The sequence below is a fragment of the Salmo salar genome, chromosome ssa25 (assembly GCF_905237065.1).
Source record: "Salmo salar chromosome ssa25, Ssal_v3.1, whole genome shotgun sequence".
Classification (NCBI taxonomy): Eukaryota; Metazoa; Chordata; class Actinopteri; order Salmoniformes; family Salmonidae; genus Salmo; species Salmo salar.
In genome coordinates this window covers 40,228,878-40,247,817 of record NC_059466.1, presented here as the reverse complement: position 1 = coordinate 40,247,817, position 18,940 = coordinate 40,228,878, and the positions used below count along the sequence as shown (strand labels likewise).

The 18,940-nt window shown below is 44.7% G+C and overlaps 1 protein-coding gene across 1 annotated transcript in view; it reads left to right on the top strand.

Annotated features, from left to right (window-relative positions):
- LOC106586768 (beta-galactoside alpha-2,6-sialyltransferase 2) overlaps window positions 1-18,940 on the top strand; it is a 113,366-nt gene that overhangs the window by 29,742 nt on the left and 64,684 nt on the right. The window contains exon 2 of the mRNA XM_014174374.2: window positions 17,465-18,585. Within this exon, the coding sequence (XP_014029849.1) occupies window positions 17,559-18,585 (1,027 nt within the window). The 5' untranslated portion in view covers window positions 17,465-17,558. The remainder of the gene's footprint in view (window positions 1-17,464; window positions 18,586-18,940) is intronic.

Below are 18,940 nucleotides of genomic sequence, written 5' to 3'. Positions count from 1 at the left end.
ATTTATAACTGGTGCCATGCGTATGAATGGAGTGCTCCAAGTTGAAAAATAATGTATAATCATATTTAGTTAAAATTTAACCAACGGTTATGAATGAAAGTCCCTAATGACTAGCCTTTTATTGATGATTGATCTACTAGGACTGCCACTGGCCACTAAGTTTTGTACATTTTCTAAAGCAAAGGTTCCCCTTTCTAACTTCTGCTAACCCTAACGGCTTAACCTTCTCACCCGAACTGTAATGTTGTTCACTGTAGATAGTTATTGCTAACAAACTAACACAAACTCATGTGTGATGTCTCCTCGCTAATTAGTACCTTTTATTTCCCAGTGCCCTGTTTTATTCTGGAAGACACATGGGCTGGGGAATAAAAACTAAAACATTCAGAGGTGGAAACTTTCCGCGGGAATTAATGGGAATATATGGGAATTAACAGGAATATATGGGAATTAACGGAAATATATGCAAATGAATATTAATACCATTTAAATGTAGATGTTTTTTGCATTGGATATATTTACCATATCATATGGAGACAGAAACATAAACCTTTTACCTTATAAGTAGACATAATTGCAAATGATTAAATCCTTCCAATAGAAATAAAAAAAACAATTTAGTTACGAACTTCAATTAAATGAGTTGACTCTTCACATGGGATGGTTTCACTGAACAACAAAAGAAAGGGAATATTGAATGATCCCCAATGATCCATCGCATCTCCCAAAAACGTTTTCAACATACATCTGTAAAATGATAGTCTAGAAACTAAAGCTTTGATTGTCTTCCTCTCAGGCTTCCATGTCTTCTCCCTGGACCTCCTCAATGTCCACCTTTTGAACATCAGACTGAGGCCTCATCTTCACTGTCACTTTCCAACCTTGTTGAGGATGGCTCATTGTCAGCCTCAAATTTGCCCGGATGGCCACCAATTTTTCAACCCTTGTATTGGTCAGCCTGTTGCGTGCTTTGGTGTGTGTGTTCCCAAACAAGGACCAGTTGCGCTCTGAGGTGGCTGATGTTGGTGGGATTTGGAGGATGATGGAGGCAACAGGGGAAAGAGCCTCAGATCCACAAAGTCCCTTCCACCAGTTGGCTGATGAGATATGTTGGCACGACTGCCATATTGTATCTCCATCCCAAAACCCTTGCTTGGAAGTGTACTTCGCTAGACTGCCAAGAACCTTGCCCTCATCCAGGCCAAGGTGGCGAGACACGGTAGTGATGACACCATAGGCCTTGTTGATCTCTGCACCAGACAGGAATGCTCTTGCCAGCATACTTGGGGTCCAACATGTACACTGCGGCATGTGTGGGCTTCAGGCAGAAGTCTTCACACTTTTTGATGTATTTCAGAACTGCAGTTTCCTCTGCTTGGAGCAACAGTGAAGTGGGCAGGGCAGTATGGATTTCTTCTCTTACATCTGCAAGCAGAGTCTGGGTGTGATGTGAGGGTAGGACTCCTCCACTTTAGACCAAGCAGCCTTTAATGTTTGCAGCATTGTCTGTCAACAGTGCAAATACCTTCTGTGGTCCAAGGTCGTTGGTAACAGCCTTCAGCTCATCTGCAATGTAGAGACCGGTGTGTCTGTTGTCCATTGTGTCTGTGCTCTTGTAGAATACTGGTTGAGGGGTGGAGATGATGTAGTTAATTATTCCTTGCCCACGAACATTCAACCACCCATCAAAGATGATTGCAATAGTCTGCTTTCTCTATGATTTGCTTGACCTTCACTTGAACACTGTTGAGCTCTGCGTCCAGCAAATGAGTAGATAAAGCGGGTCTGGTTGGAGGGGTGTATGCTGGGCGAAGAACATTCAGAAATCTCTTCCAATACATATTTCCTGTGAATATCAGAGGTGAACCAGTTGCATACACAGCTCGAGCAAGACATTCATCAGCATTTGTCTGACTACATTTCTCCATTGAGTCAAAAAAACTTCTGATTCCAGGAGGACCATGAGCTGTTGCTATCGATAAGGTGTCATTTTCACCTCAAATAGAAGTAGAAGGACTTTTGTCAGAGGTTGCTTGTTGTGAGCGCTGAGGGAACTTTATGCACTTGGCCAGATGATTCTGCATCTTTGTTGCATTCTCCACATATGATTTGGCAAAGTATTTGCAAATGTACACAGCTTTTCCTTCTACATTAGTTGCAGTGAAATGTCTCCACACATCAGATAGTGCCCGTGGCATTTTCCTCTAAAGATTTGAAAAAAATGAATAAAAAAAACCCAAATACAATTCCATAAATAGTTAGATTAAACAACTCCATTGTAAGATAAATGTTTTAAAATGAAACATGTATGGAAACAGGTGAATTAACACTCCTCAGTTAGCAGGCTCAAGCAAGCTAAAACCCACATGGTAGCAAAAACTAACTAGCAGGAATTGTTAACAAGTTAGAAATTATTTAAGCACACTTTGCTGTAGGCTGCTATTTACTAGTTAACAAAAAATAATGTATGTCATGTAAAATGCATATTCTGCATATTCACCCCACCCAGTATTATAATCAAAACTTACCAGAAAGCATGTAGTCCTTGGCTCAGACAGTGTAGTAGTGTGGGCTCAATAGCATCTCATTAGTGTGCAAGATCTTGAAAATCAGCTGTGATGGAGAATGCACTGTGCATGCAGAGGGTTGCAATTCCATTGAATTGGGGATAGTTTAACCAAAATATGCCACAAGCCCTAGAATTGCCTTATGTGTGTCCCACAAAAAAGGTTCACTGTTATAAGCTAACTTTTTTGGTTAATTTAAGAAAAATTCCCCAAATTCCAGGGCTTAACTTTCCAGAAATGTACCCAGAAAGTTTCCGACCCTTTGCAACCCTAATCACCATAAGTAATGGGAGAAGCGTTGCTTGAACAATCTTCCTTCTACTTTACAAAGTGAAGCAGTATTTATTCCTATAAAAAAAAAAAATCTTAATTGTCAACTTTGTGGTCAGTTATTCAATGTTTGTTTTAAAAGACAATTTGTCCTCAGTCGACATACCCAAGTACTTTAAATGGGGAACTTGCTCAATTTGGGCTTCCTTCAATGTGCCAATATGCATGTCCTCAGGGTCAATATTATGAGACCTAGAGAACAACATACACTTGTTTAATTAGCATTCAGCACTAGTTTAAAATCAGTAAGCAATTTTTGAATTAATTCAAAACCATGCTGAAGGTCATGAATGGCCTGCTGTACTGAGGGGTCACATGAGTAAATAACTGTATCACCCACGTAGAGATGAATGTTGCCGGTTTTAACAGATAGATCAATAGTATTTATACAGTATAAATAGTGAAGAGAACGGAGCCCAAAATTTACCCCTGCGGCACACCTTTCATAATATTGAGGAAAATAAATGTTATACCGTCAGTAAGCACACATTGTGTCCTGTCCGTTAGATCGTTATTGAACCAATTACAAGATGCCTGATCTAGGCCTATTTCAGACATTTGAACAAGTAAGAAATGGTCAACTGTATCAAATAGGTGGCCCGTTGAGGCACAGTGCTTGTTAAAAGCACAACAAACATTCGTCTTATCTGTTATGGGACCAGAGGCTGTCATAACCTGCTGGGGTAATGAGGGGGTGGGGTTTTGTTTCAGAGATTTGACTACCTTCCAGAAGGCAGCTGGATTCCCACAATTCTCAGATACACAGTTCAAGAAGAATATTGATTTAGATTTTCAAATCAAATGTTATTTGTCACATGCGCTGACTACAACAAGTGTAGCCCCTACCGTTAAATGCTTACTTAAAAGCCCTTAACCAACTATGCAGTTTTAAGAAAAATAAGAGTTAAGAAAATATTTACTAAATAAACTAAAGTGACTTTGTATAGATAATAAACTGCGAATAGCAGCAGCAGTGTAAAAAAAAGGGGGGGGGGGGTCAATGCAAATAGTACTGTTCAGTAGTCTTATGGCTTGGGGGTAGAAGCTGTTACAGAGCATTTTGGACCTAGACTTGGCCCTCCGGTACCGCTTGCCTTGCAGTAGCAGAGAGAACAGTCTTTGACTAGGATGGCTGGAGTCTTTGGCAATTTTTAGGGCCTTCTTCTGACATCGCCTGATATAGAGGTTCTGGATGGTAGGAAGTTTGGCCCCAGTGATGTACTGGGCCGCACGCACTACCCTCTGTAACGCCTTGCGGGCGGATGCCGAGCATTTGCCATACCGGGCAGTGATGCAACCAGTCAGGATGCTCTAGATGGTGCAGCTGTAGAACATTTTGAAGATATAAGGACCCATGCCAAAGCTTTTCAGTCTCTTGAGGGGGAATAGGCGTTGTCGTGCCCTCTTCACGACTGTCTGTCGTAGGTGTGCTTGGAACATGATAGTTTGTTGGTGATGTGGACACCAAGAAACTTGGAGCTCTCGACCTGCTCCACTACAGCCTCGTCCATGTGAATGGGGGTTTGCTTGGCCCTCCTTTTCCTGTAGTCCACGATCATCTCCTTTGTCTTGATCACATTGTGGGATAGGTTGTTGTCCTGGCACCACACTGCCAGGTCTCTGACCTCCTCCCTATCGGCTGTCTCATCGTTGTCGGTAATCAGGCCTACCACCATTGTCGCCGGCAAACTTAATGATGGTGTTGGAGTTGTGCTTGGTCACGCAGTTGTGGGTGAACAGGGAGTACAGGAGGGGACTAAGCACGCACCCCTGAGGGGCCCCTGTGTTGAGGATTAGCGTGGCAGATGTTGCTGCCTACCCTTACCACCTGGGGCTGGCCGTCAGGAAATCCAGGATCCAGTTGTAGAGGGAGGTGTTTAGTCCCAGGGTCCTTAACTTAGTGATGAGCTTTGAGCGCACTAAGGTGCTGAAAGCTGAGCTGTAATCAATGAACAGCATTCTCACATAGGTGTTCCTTTTGTCCAGGTGGGAAAGGGCAGTGTGGAGTGCAATACAGATTGTGTCATCTGTGGATCTATTGGGGCGGTATGCGAATTGGAGTGGGTCTAGGGTTTCTGGGATGATGGTGTTGATGTGAGCCATGACCTGCCTTTCAAAGCGCTTCATGGCTACAGACGTGAGTGCTACGGGTCGATAGTCATTTCAGCAGGTTACCATGGCGTTCTTGGGCACATTGACTATGGTGGTCTGCTTGAAACATGTAGGTATTACATACTCGGTCAGGGTCTGCTGGAAAATGTCAGTGAAGACACTTGCAAAACGTCCTGGTAATCTGTCTGGCCCTGCGGACTTGTGAATGTTGACCTTTTTAAAGGTCTTACTCACATCGGCTATGAAGAGCGTGATCACACAGTCATCCAGAACAGTTGGTGCTCTCATGCATGCCTCAGTGTTGCTTGCCTCGAATCGCGCATAAGTCATTTAGCCCGTCTGGAATCCTTGTGTCACTGGGAAGCTCACGGCTGGGCTTCCCTTTGTAGTCCATAATAGTCTGTCCCTTACCCTAAGTTTCTTGAATGGAGCATGCTTATCTGCAATAGAGTGTAGCAAATAAGTAAACCAATTTAGGGCCTGATCCAAGTCAGAGATATCTGACACAACCCCCCCCATTCATACAATCCCAGATCAGACAAGAATTGTTGCTCATTGAAATTACAATAATTTCACTTTGTAATAATGTGAGGCCGAGATTTAGGTAGCTTTCCATCTCTTATGCAGGCAACGGACAATGGTGACTAAACTCATTAGCAAAAATTCCATTGGCTGTATACCTGTAAAGGGCATTTGTCAAAATAATATGTACAGTGGCATGTGAAAGTATTCACCCCCCTTGGCATTTTTCCTATTTTGTTGCCTTACGACCTGGAATTAAAATGGATTTTTGGGGGGTTTGTAACATTTGATTTACAGTCGTGGCCAAAAGTTTTGAGAATGACACAAATATTAATTTCCACAAAGTTTGCTGCTTCAGTGTCTTTAGATATTTTTGTCAGATGTTACTATGGAATACTGAAGTATAATTACAAGCATTTCATACGTGTCAAAGGCTTTTATTGACAATTACATGAAGTTGATGCAAAGAGTCAATATTTGCAGTGTTGACCCTTCTTTTTCAAGACCTCTGCAATCCGCCCTGGCATGCTGTCAATTAACTTCTGGGCCACATCCTGACTGATGGCAGCCCATTCTTGCATAATCAATGCTTGGAGTTTGTCAGAATTTGTGGGTTTTTGTTTGTCCACCCGCCTCTTGAGGATTGACCACAAGTTCTCAATGGGATTAACTTCTCTAGGGCCGGCGGGACGAAACCATCCTACCTACGTAACAGCCAGTGGAATCCTGTGGCGCGTTATTCAAATACCTTAGAAATGCTATTACTTCAATTTCTCAAACATATGACTATTTTACACCATTTTAAAGACAAGACTCTCGTTAACCTCTATGGGCTAGGTGGGACGCTAGCGTGCCACCCGTGGTGCACTCCATCAACAGCAGGTGCATTTCAAGAGCGGCAAATTTGAATCCAAATAAATGTCAAAATTCAAATTTTTCAAACATACAACTATTTTACACCCTTTGAAAGATAAACATCTCCTTAATCTAACCACGTTTTACGATTTCAAAAAGGTTTTACGGCGAAAGCATAAATTTAGAGTATGTTAGGACAGTACATTTACAAGAGTTGTGTGTAATGTTTTGTCAAGTCAAAGACAGGGTCACCAAAACCATAAAACCAGCTAAAATGATGCACTAACCTTTTACAATCTCCATCAGATGACACTCCTAGGACATTATGTTAGACAATGCATGCATTTTTAGTTCTATCAAGTTCATATTTATATCCAAAAACAGCGTTTTACTATGGCATTGATGTTGAGGAAATCGTTTCCCTCCAATAACCGGCAGTCAAGTCAGCGTCACAAATTAAATAATTAAAATTAGAAAACATTGGTAAAATATTATATTGTCATTTAAAGAATTATAGATTTACATCTCTTGAACGCAATCAACTTGCCAGATTTAAAAATAACCTTACTGGGAAATCACACTTTGCAATAATCTGAGCACTGCGCCCAGAAAAATACGCGTTGCGATACAGACTAGACGTCATGTTGGGGAGATCTAAAATCGAAAATACTATGTAAATAATCCATTACCTTTGATTCTCTTCATCAGATGTCACTTCCAGGTATCACAGGTCCATAACGAATGTAGTTTTGTTCAAAAAAGCTCATCATTTATGTCCAAAAATCTCAGTCTTGTTAGCACATGATCTAAGCCAGCCGGACTTCTCGTCATGAACGAGGGGAAAAATATATTTCCGTTCGTTCAAACATGTCAAACGTTGTATAGCATAAATCATTAGGGCCTTTTTAACCAGAACATGAATAATATTCAAGGTGGACGAATGCATACTCTTTTATAACGTATTGGAACGAGGGTACCCAACATGAACTCGCGCGCCAGGTGTCTAATGGGACATCATCGTTCCATGGCTCTTGTTCGGTCAGATCTCCCTCCAGAAGACTCAAAACACTTTGTAAAGGCTGGTGACATCTAGTGGAAGCAATAGGAAGTGCCAAAATATTCCTCAGCCCCTGTGTTTTTCAATGGGATAGGTTTAAAGTCAATACAACACATCAGGTATCCACTTCCTGTCAGAAAATGTCTCAGGGTTTTGCCTGCCAAATGAGTTCTGTTATACTCACAGACACCATTCAAACAGTTTTAGAAACTTTAGAGTGTTTTCTATCCATATATAATAAGTATATGCATATTCTAGTTACTAGGTAGGATTAGTAACCAGATTAAATCGGGTACATTTTTTTTATCCAGACGTGCAAATGCTGCCCCCTAGCCCTAACAGGTTAATCTAACCACACTGTCCGATTTCAAAAAGGCTTTACAATGAAAGCAAAACATTAGATTATGTCAGCAGAGTACCCAGCCAGAAATAATCAGACACCCATTTTTCAAGCTAGCATATAATGTCACAAAAACCCAGAAGATAGCTAAATGCAGCACTAACCTTTGATGATCTTCATCAGATGACACACCTAGGACATTATGTTATACAATACATGCATGTTTTGTTCAATCAAGTTCATATTTATATCAAAAACTAGCTTTTTACATTAGCATGTGACGTTCAGAACTAGCATACCCCCCGCAAACTTCCGGGGAATTTACTAAATTACTCACGATAAACGTTCACAAAAAGCATAACAATTATTTTAAGAATTATAGATACAGAACTCCTCTATGCACTCGATATGTCCGATTTTAAAATAGCTTTTCGGTGAAAGCACATTTTGCAATATTCTGAGTAGATAGCCCGGCATCACAGGGCTAGCTATTTAGACACCCAGCAAGTTTAGCACTCACCAAAGTCAGATTTACTATAAGAAAAATGTTATTACCTTTGGTGTTCTTCGTCAGAATGCACTCCCAGGACTTCTACTTCAATAACAAATGTTGGTTTGGTCCCAAATAATCCATTGTTATATCCAAATAGCGGCGTTTTGTTCGTGCGTTCAAGACACTATCCGAAAGGGTAAAGAAGGGTGACGAGCATGGCGCATTTCGTGACAAAAAAATTCTAAATATTCCATTACCGTACTTTGAAGCATGTCAACCGCTGTTTAAAATCCATTTTTATACCATTTTTCTCGTAAAAAAGCGATAATATTCCGACCGGGAATCTGCATTTAGGTAAACAGACGAAAGAAAATAAAGCATGGGGTCGACTCGGGCACGCGCCTAAGCCCATTGTCCTCTGATCGGCCACTTGCCAAAAGCGTAAATGTGTTTCAGCCTGGGGCTGCCTCGATATCATTCAGCTTTTTCCCGGGCTCTGAGAGCCTATGGGAGCCGTAGGAAGTGTCACGTTACAGCAAAGATCCTCAGTCTTCAATAAAAAGAGCCAAGATGAACAACAACTTGTCAGAAAGGCCACTTCCTGTAAGGAATCTTCTCAGGTTTTTGCCTGCCATATGAGTTCTGTTATACTCACAGACACCATTCAAACAGTTTTAGAAACTTTCGGGTGTTTTCTATCCAAAGCCAATAATTGTATGCATATTCTAGTTACTGGGCAGGATTAGTAACCAGATTAAATCGGGTACGTTTTTTATCCGGCCGTGTCAATACTTAACCCAACAGGTTAAGGTCTGGGGAGTTTCCTGGCCATGGACTCAAAATATCTATGTTTTGTTTCCCGAACCACTTAGTTATCACTTTTGCCTTATGGCAAGGTGCTCCATCATGCTGGGAAAGGCATTGTTCATCACCAAACTGTTCCTGGATGGTTGGGAGAAGTTGCTCTCGGAGGATGTGTTTGTACCATTCTTTATTGATGGCTGTGTTCTTAGGCAAAATTGTGAGTGAGCCCACTCCCTTGGCTGAGAAGCAACCCCACACATGAATGGTCTCAGGATGCTTTACTGTTGGCATGACACAGGACTGATGGTAGCGCTTACCTTGTCTTCTCTGGACAAGCTTTTTTCCGGGTGCCCCAAATAATCGGGAAGGGGATTCATCAGAGAAAATGACTTTAACCCCAGTCCTCAGCAGTCCAATCCCTGTACCTTTTGCAGAATATCAGTCTGTCCCTGATGTTTTTCCTGGAGAGAAGTGGCTTCTTTGCTGCCCTTCTTGACACCAGGCCATCCTCAAAGTCTTTGCCTCACTGTGCGTGCAGATGCACTCACACCTGCCTGCTGCCATTCCTGAGCAAGCTCTGTACTGGTGGTGCCCCGATCCCGCAGTTGAATCAACTTTAGGAGACGGTCCTGGCGCTTGCTGGACTTTCTTGGGCGCCCTGAAGCCTTCTTCACAACAATTGAACCGCTCTCCTTGAAGTTTTTGATGATACGATAAATGGTTGATTTAGGTGCAATCTTACTGGCAGCAATATCCTTGCCTGTGAAGCCCTTTTTGTGCAAAGCAATGATGACGGCATGTGTTTCCTTGCAGGTAACCATGTTTGACAGAGGAAGAACAATGATTCCAAGCACCACCCTCCTTTTGAAGCTTCCAGTCTGTTATTTGAACTCAATCAGCATGACCGAGTGATCTCCAGCCTTGTCCTCGTCAACACTCACACCTGTGTTAACGAGAGAATCACTGACATGATGTCAGCTGGTCCTTTTGTGGCAGGGCTGAAATTCAGTGGAAATGTTTTTGGGGGATTCAGTTCATTTGCATGGCAAAGAGGGACTTTGCAATTAATTGCAATTCATCTGATCACACTTCATAACATTCTGGAGTATATGCAAATTGCCATCATACAAACTGAGGCAGCAGACTGTGAAAATGTATACTTGTTTCATTCTCAAAACTTTTGGCCACGACTGTACACAACATGTGTCACGGTTGTCGTAAGGATTGGACCAAGGTGCAGCGGGAACGTGTATACACATCTTCTTTATTTAATTTAAAAGAAGGAAAAACAAAAGAAATACGTATACAAAAAACAACGAACGACACTAAACAGTCCTGTCAGGTGCACAGACACAAAACAGGAGACAACTACCCACAAATCCCAATACAAAAACACCCCTATACATAGGACCTTCAATCAGAGGCAACGAGGAACAGCTGCCTCCAATTGAAGGTCAATCAAAACCCTAACCATAGAACTAGAAGGACTAGAACATAGAAATATACTAACATAGAACATAAACCAAAAACCCCGGAACACATAAAACAAACACCCCTCTACCTAAGTACATAGCCCAACTAACCCCGAACCACATAAAACAAACGCCCCCTGCCACGTCCTGATAACCCCTTTACTGGTCAGGACGTGACAGTACCCCCCCCCAAAGGTGCAGAACCCGGATGCACCCCAAAAACAAACCAAAAATAAATCCCCAACTAAAGGGAGGGGAAGGAGGGTGGCTACCGTCACGACGGCTCCCTTGCTACACCCCCCCCCTCCCTAATCCTCCAACTATGGAGGTGGCTCAGGCCCCGGCCTTAGTCCCCAACCTAACCTGTCCTCCCCCGCTGAAGACTCAGGGCTAAGGCGCGTCGCTGGAGACCTCGGACCGAAGTGCGTCGCTGGAGACCTCGGACCGAAGTGCGTCGCTGGAGACCTCGGACCGAGGCACGTTGCTGAAGACCTCAGATCGAAGCGCACCGCTGAAGACCTCGGGCCGAGGCGCGTCGCTGGACACCTCGGGCCGATGAGCGTCTCTGGAGGCTCAGGGCCGATGAGCGTCTCTGATGGCTCAGGGCCGATGAGCGTCTCTGCAGGCTCAGGGTTGATGAGCGTCTCTGATGGCTCAGGGATGATGAGCGTCTCTGATGGCTCAGGGCTGATGAGCGTCTCTGATGGCTTAGGGCTGATGAGCGTCTCTGATGGCTCAGGGCTGATGAGCGTCTCTGATGGCTCAGGGCTGATGAGCGTCTCTGGAGTTTCAGGGCTGGAGGGCGACTCTGGCTGCGCCGGTTCCGGACTGTAGGGCGACTCTGGCTGCGCCGGTTCCGGACTGTAGGGCGACTCTGGCTGCGCCGGTTCCGGACTGTGGGCCGTTGCTATCGGTTCCGGACTGTGGGCCGTCGCTGTCTGTTCCGGACTGTGGGCCGTCGCTGTTGGTTCCGGACTGTAAACTATCGCCGGACGCTCTGGACGGGGCACTGTTGCCGGACGCTCTGGATGGGGCACTGTTGCCGGACGCTCTGGACGGGGCACTGATGCCGGACACTCTGGACGGGGCACTGTTGCCGGACACTCTGGACGGGGCACTGTCGTCGGAAGCTCTGGACGGGGACTGCGCACTGAAGGCCTGATGCGTGGGACTGGCTTTGGAGGCGCCAGACTAGGGACACGCACCACAGGGCTAGTGCAAGGAGCAGGAACAGGACGAACTGGACTGGGCTGACGCACTGGAAGCCTGGTGTGTGGGGCTGGTACCAGAGGTACCACACTAGCAACACGCACCACAGGGCTAGTGCGAGGGGCAGGCATAGGACGTACTGGACTGGGCTGACGCACTGGAGGACTGCTACGTGGGGCTGGTACCAGAGGTACCATACTAGCAACACGCACCACAGGGCTAGTGCGAGGGGCAGGAACAGGACGTACTGGACTGGGTTGACGCACTGGAGGCCTGCTGCGTGGGGCTGGTACCAGAGGTATCTAGAAAAAAGAAACGCACACCTTTAAAGGCGAGGTGCTGGCTAGCGGAGTAGAACACTAGAAAATAAAGGAAAGCCGCACACTCTAAGAGCTCAGATGCAAAAATTTAATCACCAACGTTTCGACAGCGAAGCTGTCTTCATCAGGGTATCATCAAACACTGCGAGATGAGTCATTTATATAGTGTCAAGAGACACACAGGTGTTTGTAATCATGGCCAAGTATGGCCTAATATCATTGGTTAACTCAAATATTAAAAAAATGGCATACAAAGAACATACAAAAAGACAAACAAATGGATAGCATACGATCATAGCATTTGTAGTCTAAAATGTATCTAACAAACAATTACAATGGCAAAATCACAATTATCACAAGAATGGCTTCAGATCAAAGTCTATGTTGAGACCGAAGGGAGCAAGGGTCTTTAAATTAAAGATCCAGGCAGCCTCTCGTTTCAACAATAAATTATCAAGGTCACCCCTCTCCTCGGGAGGGTGACATGTTCAATACCAATATAACGCAGAGACGAAATCGGATGGTTTGCTTCCAAAAAGTGGGCCGCAACTGGGTAAGTTAAGTTTTTGCACCTAATGGTGCTACGATGCTCTGAGATACGTACTTTTAATTCACGCTTTGTTTTACCCACATAATTTTTACCACAAGGACAAGTTATAAGATAAATAACTGCCTTAGTGGAACACGTAATAACACCTTTAATTGGGATAGATTTCCCTGTTTGGGGGTGTTTGAAGGATCTACATTTATAAGTGCCATTACATTGAGCACAGCCATTACACTTGTAATTTCCATCCAGTATGGGCGCAAATAGACGTTGTTCAGGAATATCTTGGGGTGGTAAATCAGAGTGTACCAATTGGTCTCTGAGATTTCTTCCCCGCGAGAATACGACCAGGGGAAGATCAGAAAACACATTAACGAGACTATCATCATATTTCAGAATGTGCCAATGTTTGTGAACGATTCCTTTAATTTGTTCAGAGCACTTTGAATAGCGGGTAGTGAGAACGCAAGAATGCGTCTTTTGCGAGACTGACCTTGAAAAAGGTCATGTCTCGTTTTGTTTTGAATTTTCTCAATGGCAATATTAATCTGATCATTGTTGTACCCCCTCTCCTTGAACTTATCCTGAGTCTCAGCCATATTTCTGTCGAAATCTGATTGTTTAATACAAATTCTTTTGATTCGACAGAATTGGCTGTAGGGCAAACTATTTTTCAAGGGCAGTGGGTGACAACTATCAGCCCTCAACAAACTGTTACGATCAGTAGGTTTCCTGTAAAGATCAGTGTATAAAACATTATCTTCACACACGATCAGAAGATCAAGAAAACTAATTTGACGTGTATCAGATTGCATAGTAAATCTCAAATGTTCAGAACAGGAGTTAAGAAAAGCATAAAACGCCTGGAGCAGTTCTGCATCACCCCTCCATAGAACAAAAATATCGTCAATATACCGTTTCCAAATAATGATGTTAGGCAAGAAAACATTTTTGAGAGGGTTGAAAATGGATTGTTTCTCCATGTAACCCACATACAAATTAGCATAGTTAGGAGCCATGGGGGATCCCATAGCAGTACCCTTCGTCTGAATAAAGAAATCATTTAGAAACATGAAGTAGTTATGTGTGAGTACTATTTCAGCCAATTTTACAATGCAGGCACTGGAAGGTAGCTCATTAGGGTCACGTTGCAGAAGAAAATGTTCCATGGCTTCAATACCGCCCTCGTGTGGAATATTTGTGTATAACGACTCAACATCAAAAGTAACTAACAAGGTGTTCTCAGGCAGAGGATCAAGAGATTCAATGATAGAGATCATACTGCTGGTGTCCTTTACAAAGGAGGGGAGCTGTTCTGCAAGTGGTCTAATAAAAAAATCCACAAAAGTAGATAGAGGGGCCGTTACTGCATCAATGCCCGCTACAATAGGGCGCCCTGGAGGGTTTGTAACATTCTTGTGTAATTTTGGCAAAGTATAGAAAGTGGCAATTTTAGGGTGTTGAATGGCCAGAAAGTCATATTCTTTTTTAGTTATCTGACCAGAATTTAAATAACCATCTAGGACAGTAAAGAATTGTTTGTTAGATACATTTTAGACTACAAATGCTATGATCGTATGCTATCCATTTGTTTGTCTTTTTGTATGTTCTTTGTATGCCATTTTTTTTAAATATTTGAGTTAACCAATGATATTAGGCCATACTTGGCCATGATTACAAACACCTGTGTGTCTCTTGACACTATATAAATGACTCATCTCGCAGTGTTTGATGATACCCTGATGAAGAAAGCTTCGCTGTCGAAACGTTGGTGATTACATTTTTGCATCTGAGCTCTTAGAGTGTGCGGCTTTCCTTTATTTCCGCTGGTACCAGAGGTACCATACTAGCAACACACACCACAGGGCTAGTGCGAGGGGCATGAACAGGACGTATTGGACTGGGCTGACGCACTGGAGGCCTGCTGCGTGGTGTTGGTACTGTCTTCACCAGACGGCTAGCACGCACCTCAGGACAAGTATGGAGAGCTGACTCAGGTGACAACAATTCGAGGACACGCTCCGTAGGGCGAATGTCGTGCCTCATGCACCAATACAGCAGCTCTCTCATAGCTCTCTCCTCCAATTTCCCAATCAACTCCTTCACTGTCTCTGCTTCGCTCCCTTCGCTCACCTCCAACTTCACTCCGACTGGCTCTGGTTCCATCCTCGGCTCCGTCGACCTTTCTGTGTGCTCCTTCCCAAAGTTTTCTTGAGGCTGCCTCCCGGTCTCCTCTAGCTTCCTTCGTTTGTCCTCCCAAAATCTTCGTTCATCCGCCCATGTCCATCCTTCTCCCCGGTGCTCCAATCCCCGTGTTCCTGTATAGCGTTCCCGGACCTCTCCAGTCTTCCTCCATGGTCCTTCTCCCGCTAATATCTGCTCCCAAGTCCAAAACTCCTTATAGTCCCTCTGCTGCTCGGTCCGTTGGTGGTGGGTAGTTCTGTCACGGTTGTCGTAAGGATTGGACCAAGGTGCAGCGGGAACGTGTATACACATCTTCTTTATTAAATTTAAAAGAAGGAAAAACAAAAGAAATACGTATACAAAAAACAACGAACGACACTAAACAGTCCTGTCAGGTGCACAGACACAAAACAGGAGACAACTACCCACAAATCCCAATACAAAAACACCCCTATACATAGGACCTTCAATCAGAGGCAACGAGGAACAGCTGCCTCCAATTGAAGGTCAATCCAAACCCTAACCATAGAACTAGAAGGACTAGACTAGAACATAGAAATATACTAACATAGAACATAAACCAAAAAACCACGGAACACATAAAACAAACACCCCTCTACCTAAGTACATAGCCCAACAAACCCCGAACCACATAAAACAAACGCCCCCTGCCACGTCCTGACCAAACTACAATAACAAATAACCCCTTTACTGGTCAGGACGTGACAACATGCTTACCACTTTGAAGATGAAAAATATTTTAAATTGTGAAACAAACAAGAAATAAGACAAAAAAACAGAAAACTTGAGCGTGCATAACTATTCACCCCCCCCCCCCCAAAGTCAATACTTTGTTGAGCCACCTTTTGCTGCAATTACAGCTGCAAGTCTCTTGGAGTATGTCTCTATAAGCTTGGCACATCTAGCCACTGGGATTTTTGCCCATTCTTCAAGGCAGAACTGCTCCAGCTCCTTCAAGTTGGATGGGTTCCGCTGGTGTACATACCACAGATTCTCAATTGGATTGAGGTCTGGGCCTTGACTAGGCCATTCCAAGACATTTAAATGATTCCCCTTAAACCATGCGAGTGTTACTTTAGCAGTATGCTTAGGGTCATTGTCCTGCTCGAAGGTGAACCTCCGTCCCAGTCTCAAATCTCTGGAAGACCAAAACAGGTTTCCCTCAAGAATTTCCCTGTATTTAGCACCATCCATCATTCCTTCAATTCTGACCAGTTTCCCAGTCCCTGCCGATGGAAAAGCATCCCCCCTCATGATGCTGCCACCACCATGCTTCACTGTGGGGATGGTGTTCTCGGGGTGGTGAGAGGTGTTGGGTTCGTGCCAGACAAAGCGTTTTCCTTGATGGCCAAAAAAGAAATTCTCATCTGACAAGAGTACCTTCTTCCATATGTTTGGGGAGTCTCCCACATGCTTTTTGGTGAAGATCAAATGTGTTTGCTTATTTTTTTCTTTAAGCAATGCCTTTTTTCTGTCTACTCTTCCGTAAAGCCCAGCTCTGTGGAGTGTACGGCTTAGTGGTCCTATGGACAGATACTCCATTCTCCGCTGTGGAACTTTGCAGCTCCTTCAGGGTTATCTTTGGTCTCTTTGTTGCCTCTCTGGTTAATGCCCTCCTTCCCTGGTCCGTGAGTATTGGTGGGCGTCCTTCTCTTGGCATGTTTGTTGTGGTGCCATATTCTTTCCAAAAAAATGTATAATGGATTTAATGGTGCTCCGTGGGATGTTCAAAGTTTCTGATATTTTTTTTTATAACCAACCCTGATCTGTACTTCTCCACAACTTTGTCCCTGACCTGTTTGGAGAGCTCCTTGGTCTTCATGGTGCAGCTTGCTTGGTGGTGCACCTTGCTTAGTGGTGTTGCAGACTCTGGGGCCTTTCAGAACAGGTGTGTATATATACTGAGATCATGTGACAGGTCATGTGACACTTAGAAGGCACACAGGTGGAGTTTATTTAACTAATTATTTGACATCTGAAGGTAATTGGTTGCACCAGATCTAATTTAGGGGCTTCATAGCAAAGAGGGTGAATATGTGTGCACATATTTTTTTACAAAATAGGAAAAACTCTAAGGGCGATGAATACTTTTGCAAGGCACTGTAAAATCGTAGATTTTTCCGGGTGTTTAAAGTTGAGGCGGGTTGGTTCAGTTATCAACTGAGGCTGAAAGATATCAGCATATCAGAAACTGACATTAACTAATCCAGATTAATATCACCCAAAATTAATCGTTCAGATTCACCAAGTTAGATAGCAACTCAGACAATTGGCGAAGAGCACATGTTGAAAATGTAAGTTGTCTTTTGCAAATCTGACAACACCTTCACCTCTGCCAGCTCTGTCAGATCTATAACCAGCCAGAGACACATCAGTATCCGACACAGTCTTCTTTAGCCAAGTTTCAGATATTACCAGAATGTCCACATTAGTTTGACAGGCCAGAATTATATATGGGGCACCAGATGGTATAGGGGCACCAGGTGAGGTAAGTCTAGGAAAACACAATAAGATACACACACCAATTCCAAAACATCTGAAAAGACTGGGGATTTATTTTAATCAAAGTCAAAACATTCAGGTCCATTAAGGTGAAGACTAACTGTCACCTTTGACCTCTCACCTCTGCAGGCCCTCCGGCTGTCATCTCTGCTGTGTCCCGGCTTCTGACTGCTGATTGGAGCTGGCCTGGTGTGCGTATAGGTGTGTGAGAGATTGTAAGGAGATGAAGTCCAGTATGCATCAGTGGCGGAGGCTGCTGTTGGTGGGCATGTTGGTGTGGGCCCTCCTTTTCCTGGCTCTGCTCTCCTACTTCCTGGATACCCCCGTGTACAACGAGCCCCTGACCTCGGCCAGCTCCTCGCTCTCCCAGCACCCCGACACACGGCGCCTGGCCTCCATCCAAGGCGCCTCCCACCGGCAGCACCGCTCCATCAGGGGCTCCCAGCCCGAACCAACCTACACCACCTTTACCACAGCCTATCCAGACCTTAACCATTACCCAGACTCAGAGCCTAGCTCCTCCTCCACCAACCCTGAGCCTGGCCTGGAGCTGAGCTACGGGACCAGCCAAGAGACGGAGGGGGGCAGCCGCCAGCAGCAGGACTACCTGGACGCCCAGACCCTGGCTGCCTGGTCCTCCTCTAGCACGGAGAACGTGGGTTCCCACTCCGACCAGACGGTGACTCGAAACAGTGAGAGACCTGCCTGGACTGCCTCCGACGCCAGCCGGGGGCCCAACCAAACCACACGCCGGTCCTCACGTGAGGATGAAAAGGATGAGGAGGGGGTAGAGACGAACAACAGCCACAAGAGGAGGACCACGGTGGGGGATCATGGGGGGGAGAGGCGAGGAAAAGAAGAGGATGGTTTAGAGGAGGACTACTCCTCCAAGTCTGCCTCACTGGTGCAGCGACTCTGGCGGGGAAAAGTGTCCTCTGGGATGCTGTCCCCGCGACTGCAGCACGCCAAGCGGGACTACCTGAGCGCCAACAAGCACCATGTAACCTATAAAGGAGGCCGGCGGGCTGCTCAGAGCTCCAGGGAACTACTGTGTGAGCTGAAGGACCAGGCCCGGCTGAGGACGCTGGACGGGTCCGAGCAGCCTTTCTCTTCACTGGGCTGGGCCCGCCTGGTACCGCGCCTGGCCCTGGAGAAGCTCTACAGACAAGGGGGCCAGAGAGGCTTTAGGAGCTGTGCTGTGGTGACCTCTGCTGGGGCTATTTTGCACTCAGGCCTGGGGAAGGAGATCGGTGAGTGGAGGGTAGAGGGTAGAGGGGTCAGGGAGGGGAGGGAAAAGAGGTAGAGGGGAGCAGAGGAGGGGGAGAGAGAAGGGAGGTAAAGAGATTGAAGACAGGGTGATGGAGGGATGCAGGTTAAATGGAATTAAGGGATTAAAGAGAACTGGGAAACTTTTATCGGTACAGTAGATTAAAAAACAACAACTTTGTTTTCCCTTTACCCAATAGTTAATTAAAGGTTAAATAAAATGTTTTAAAATAATACCCTAATGAATAATACCCTATGTGTTGTGACTGTGTTGTGACTGTGTTGTGACTGTGTTGTGACTGTGTGTCTGAGTGTGAAATACATCATTGATCCTGATCA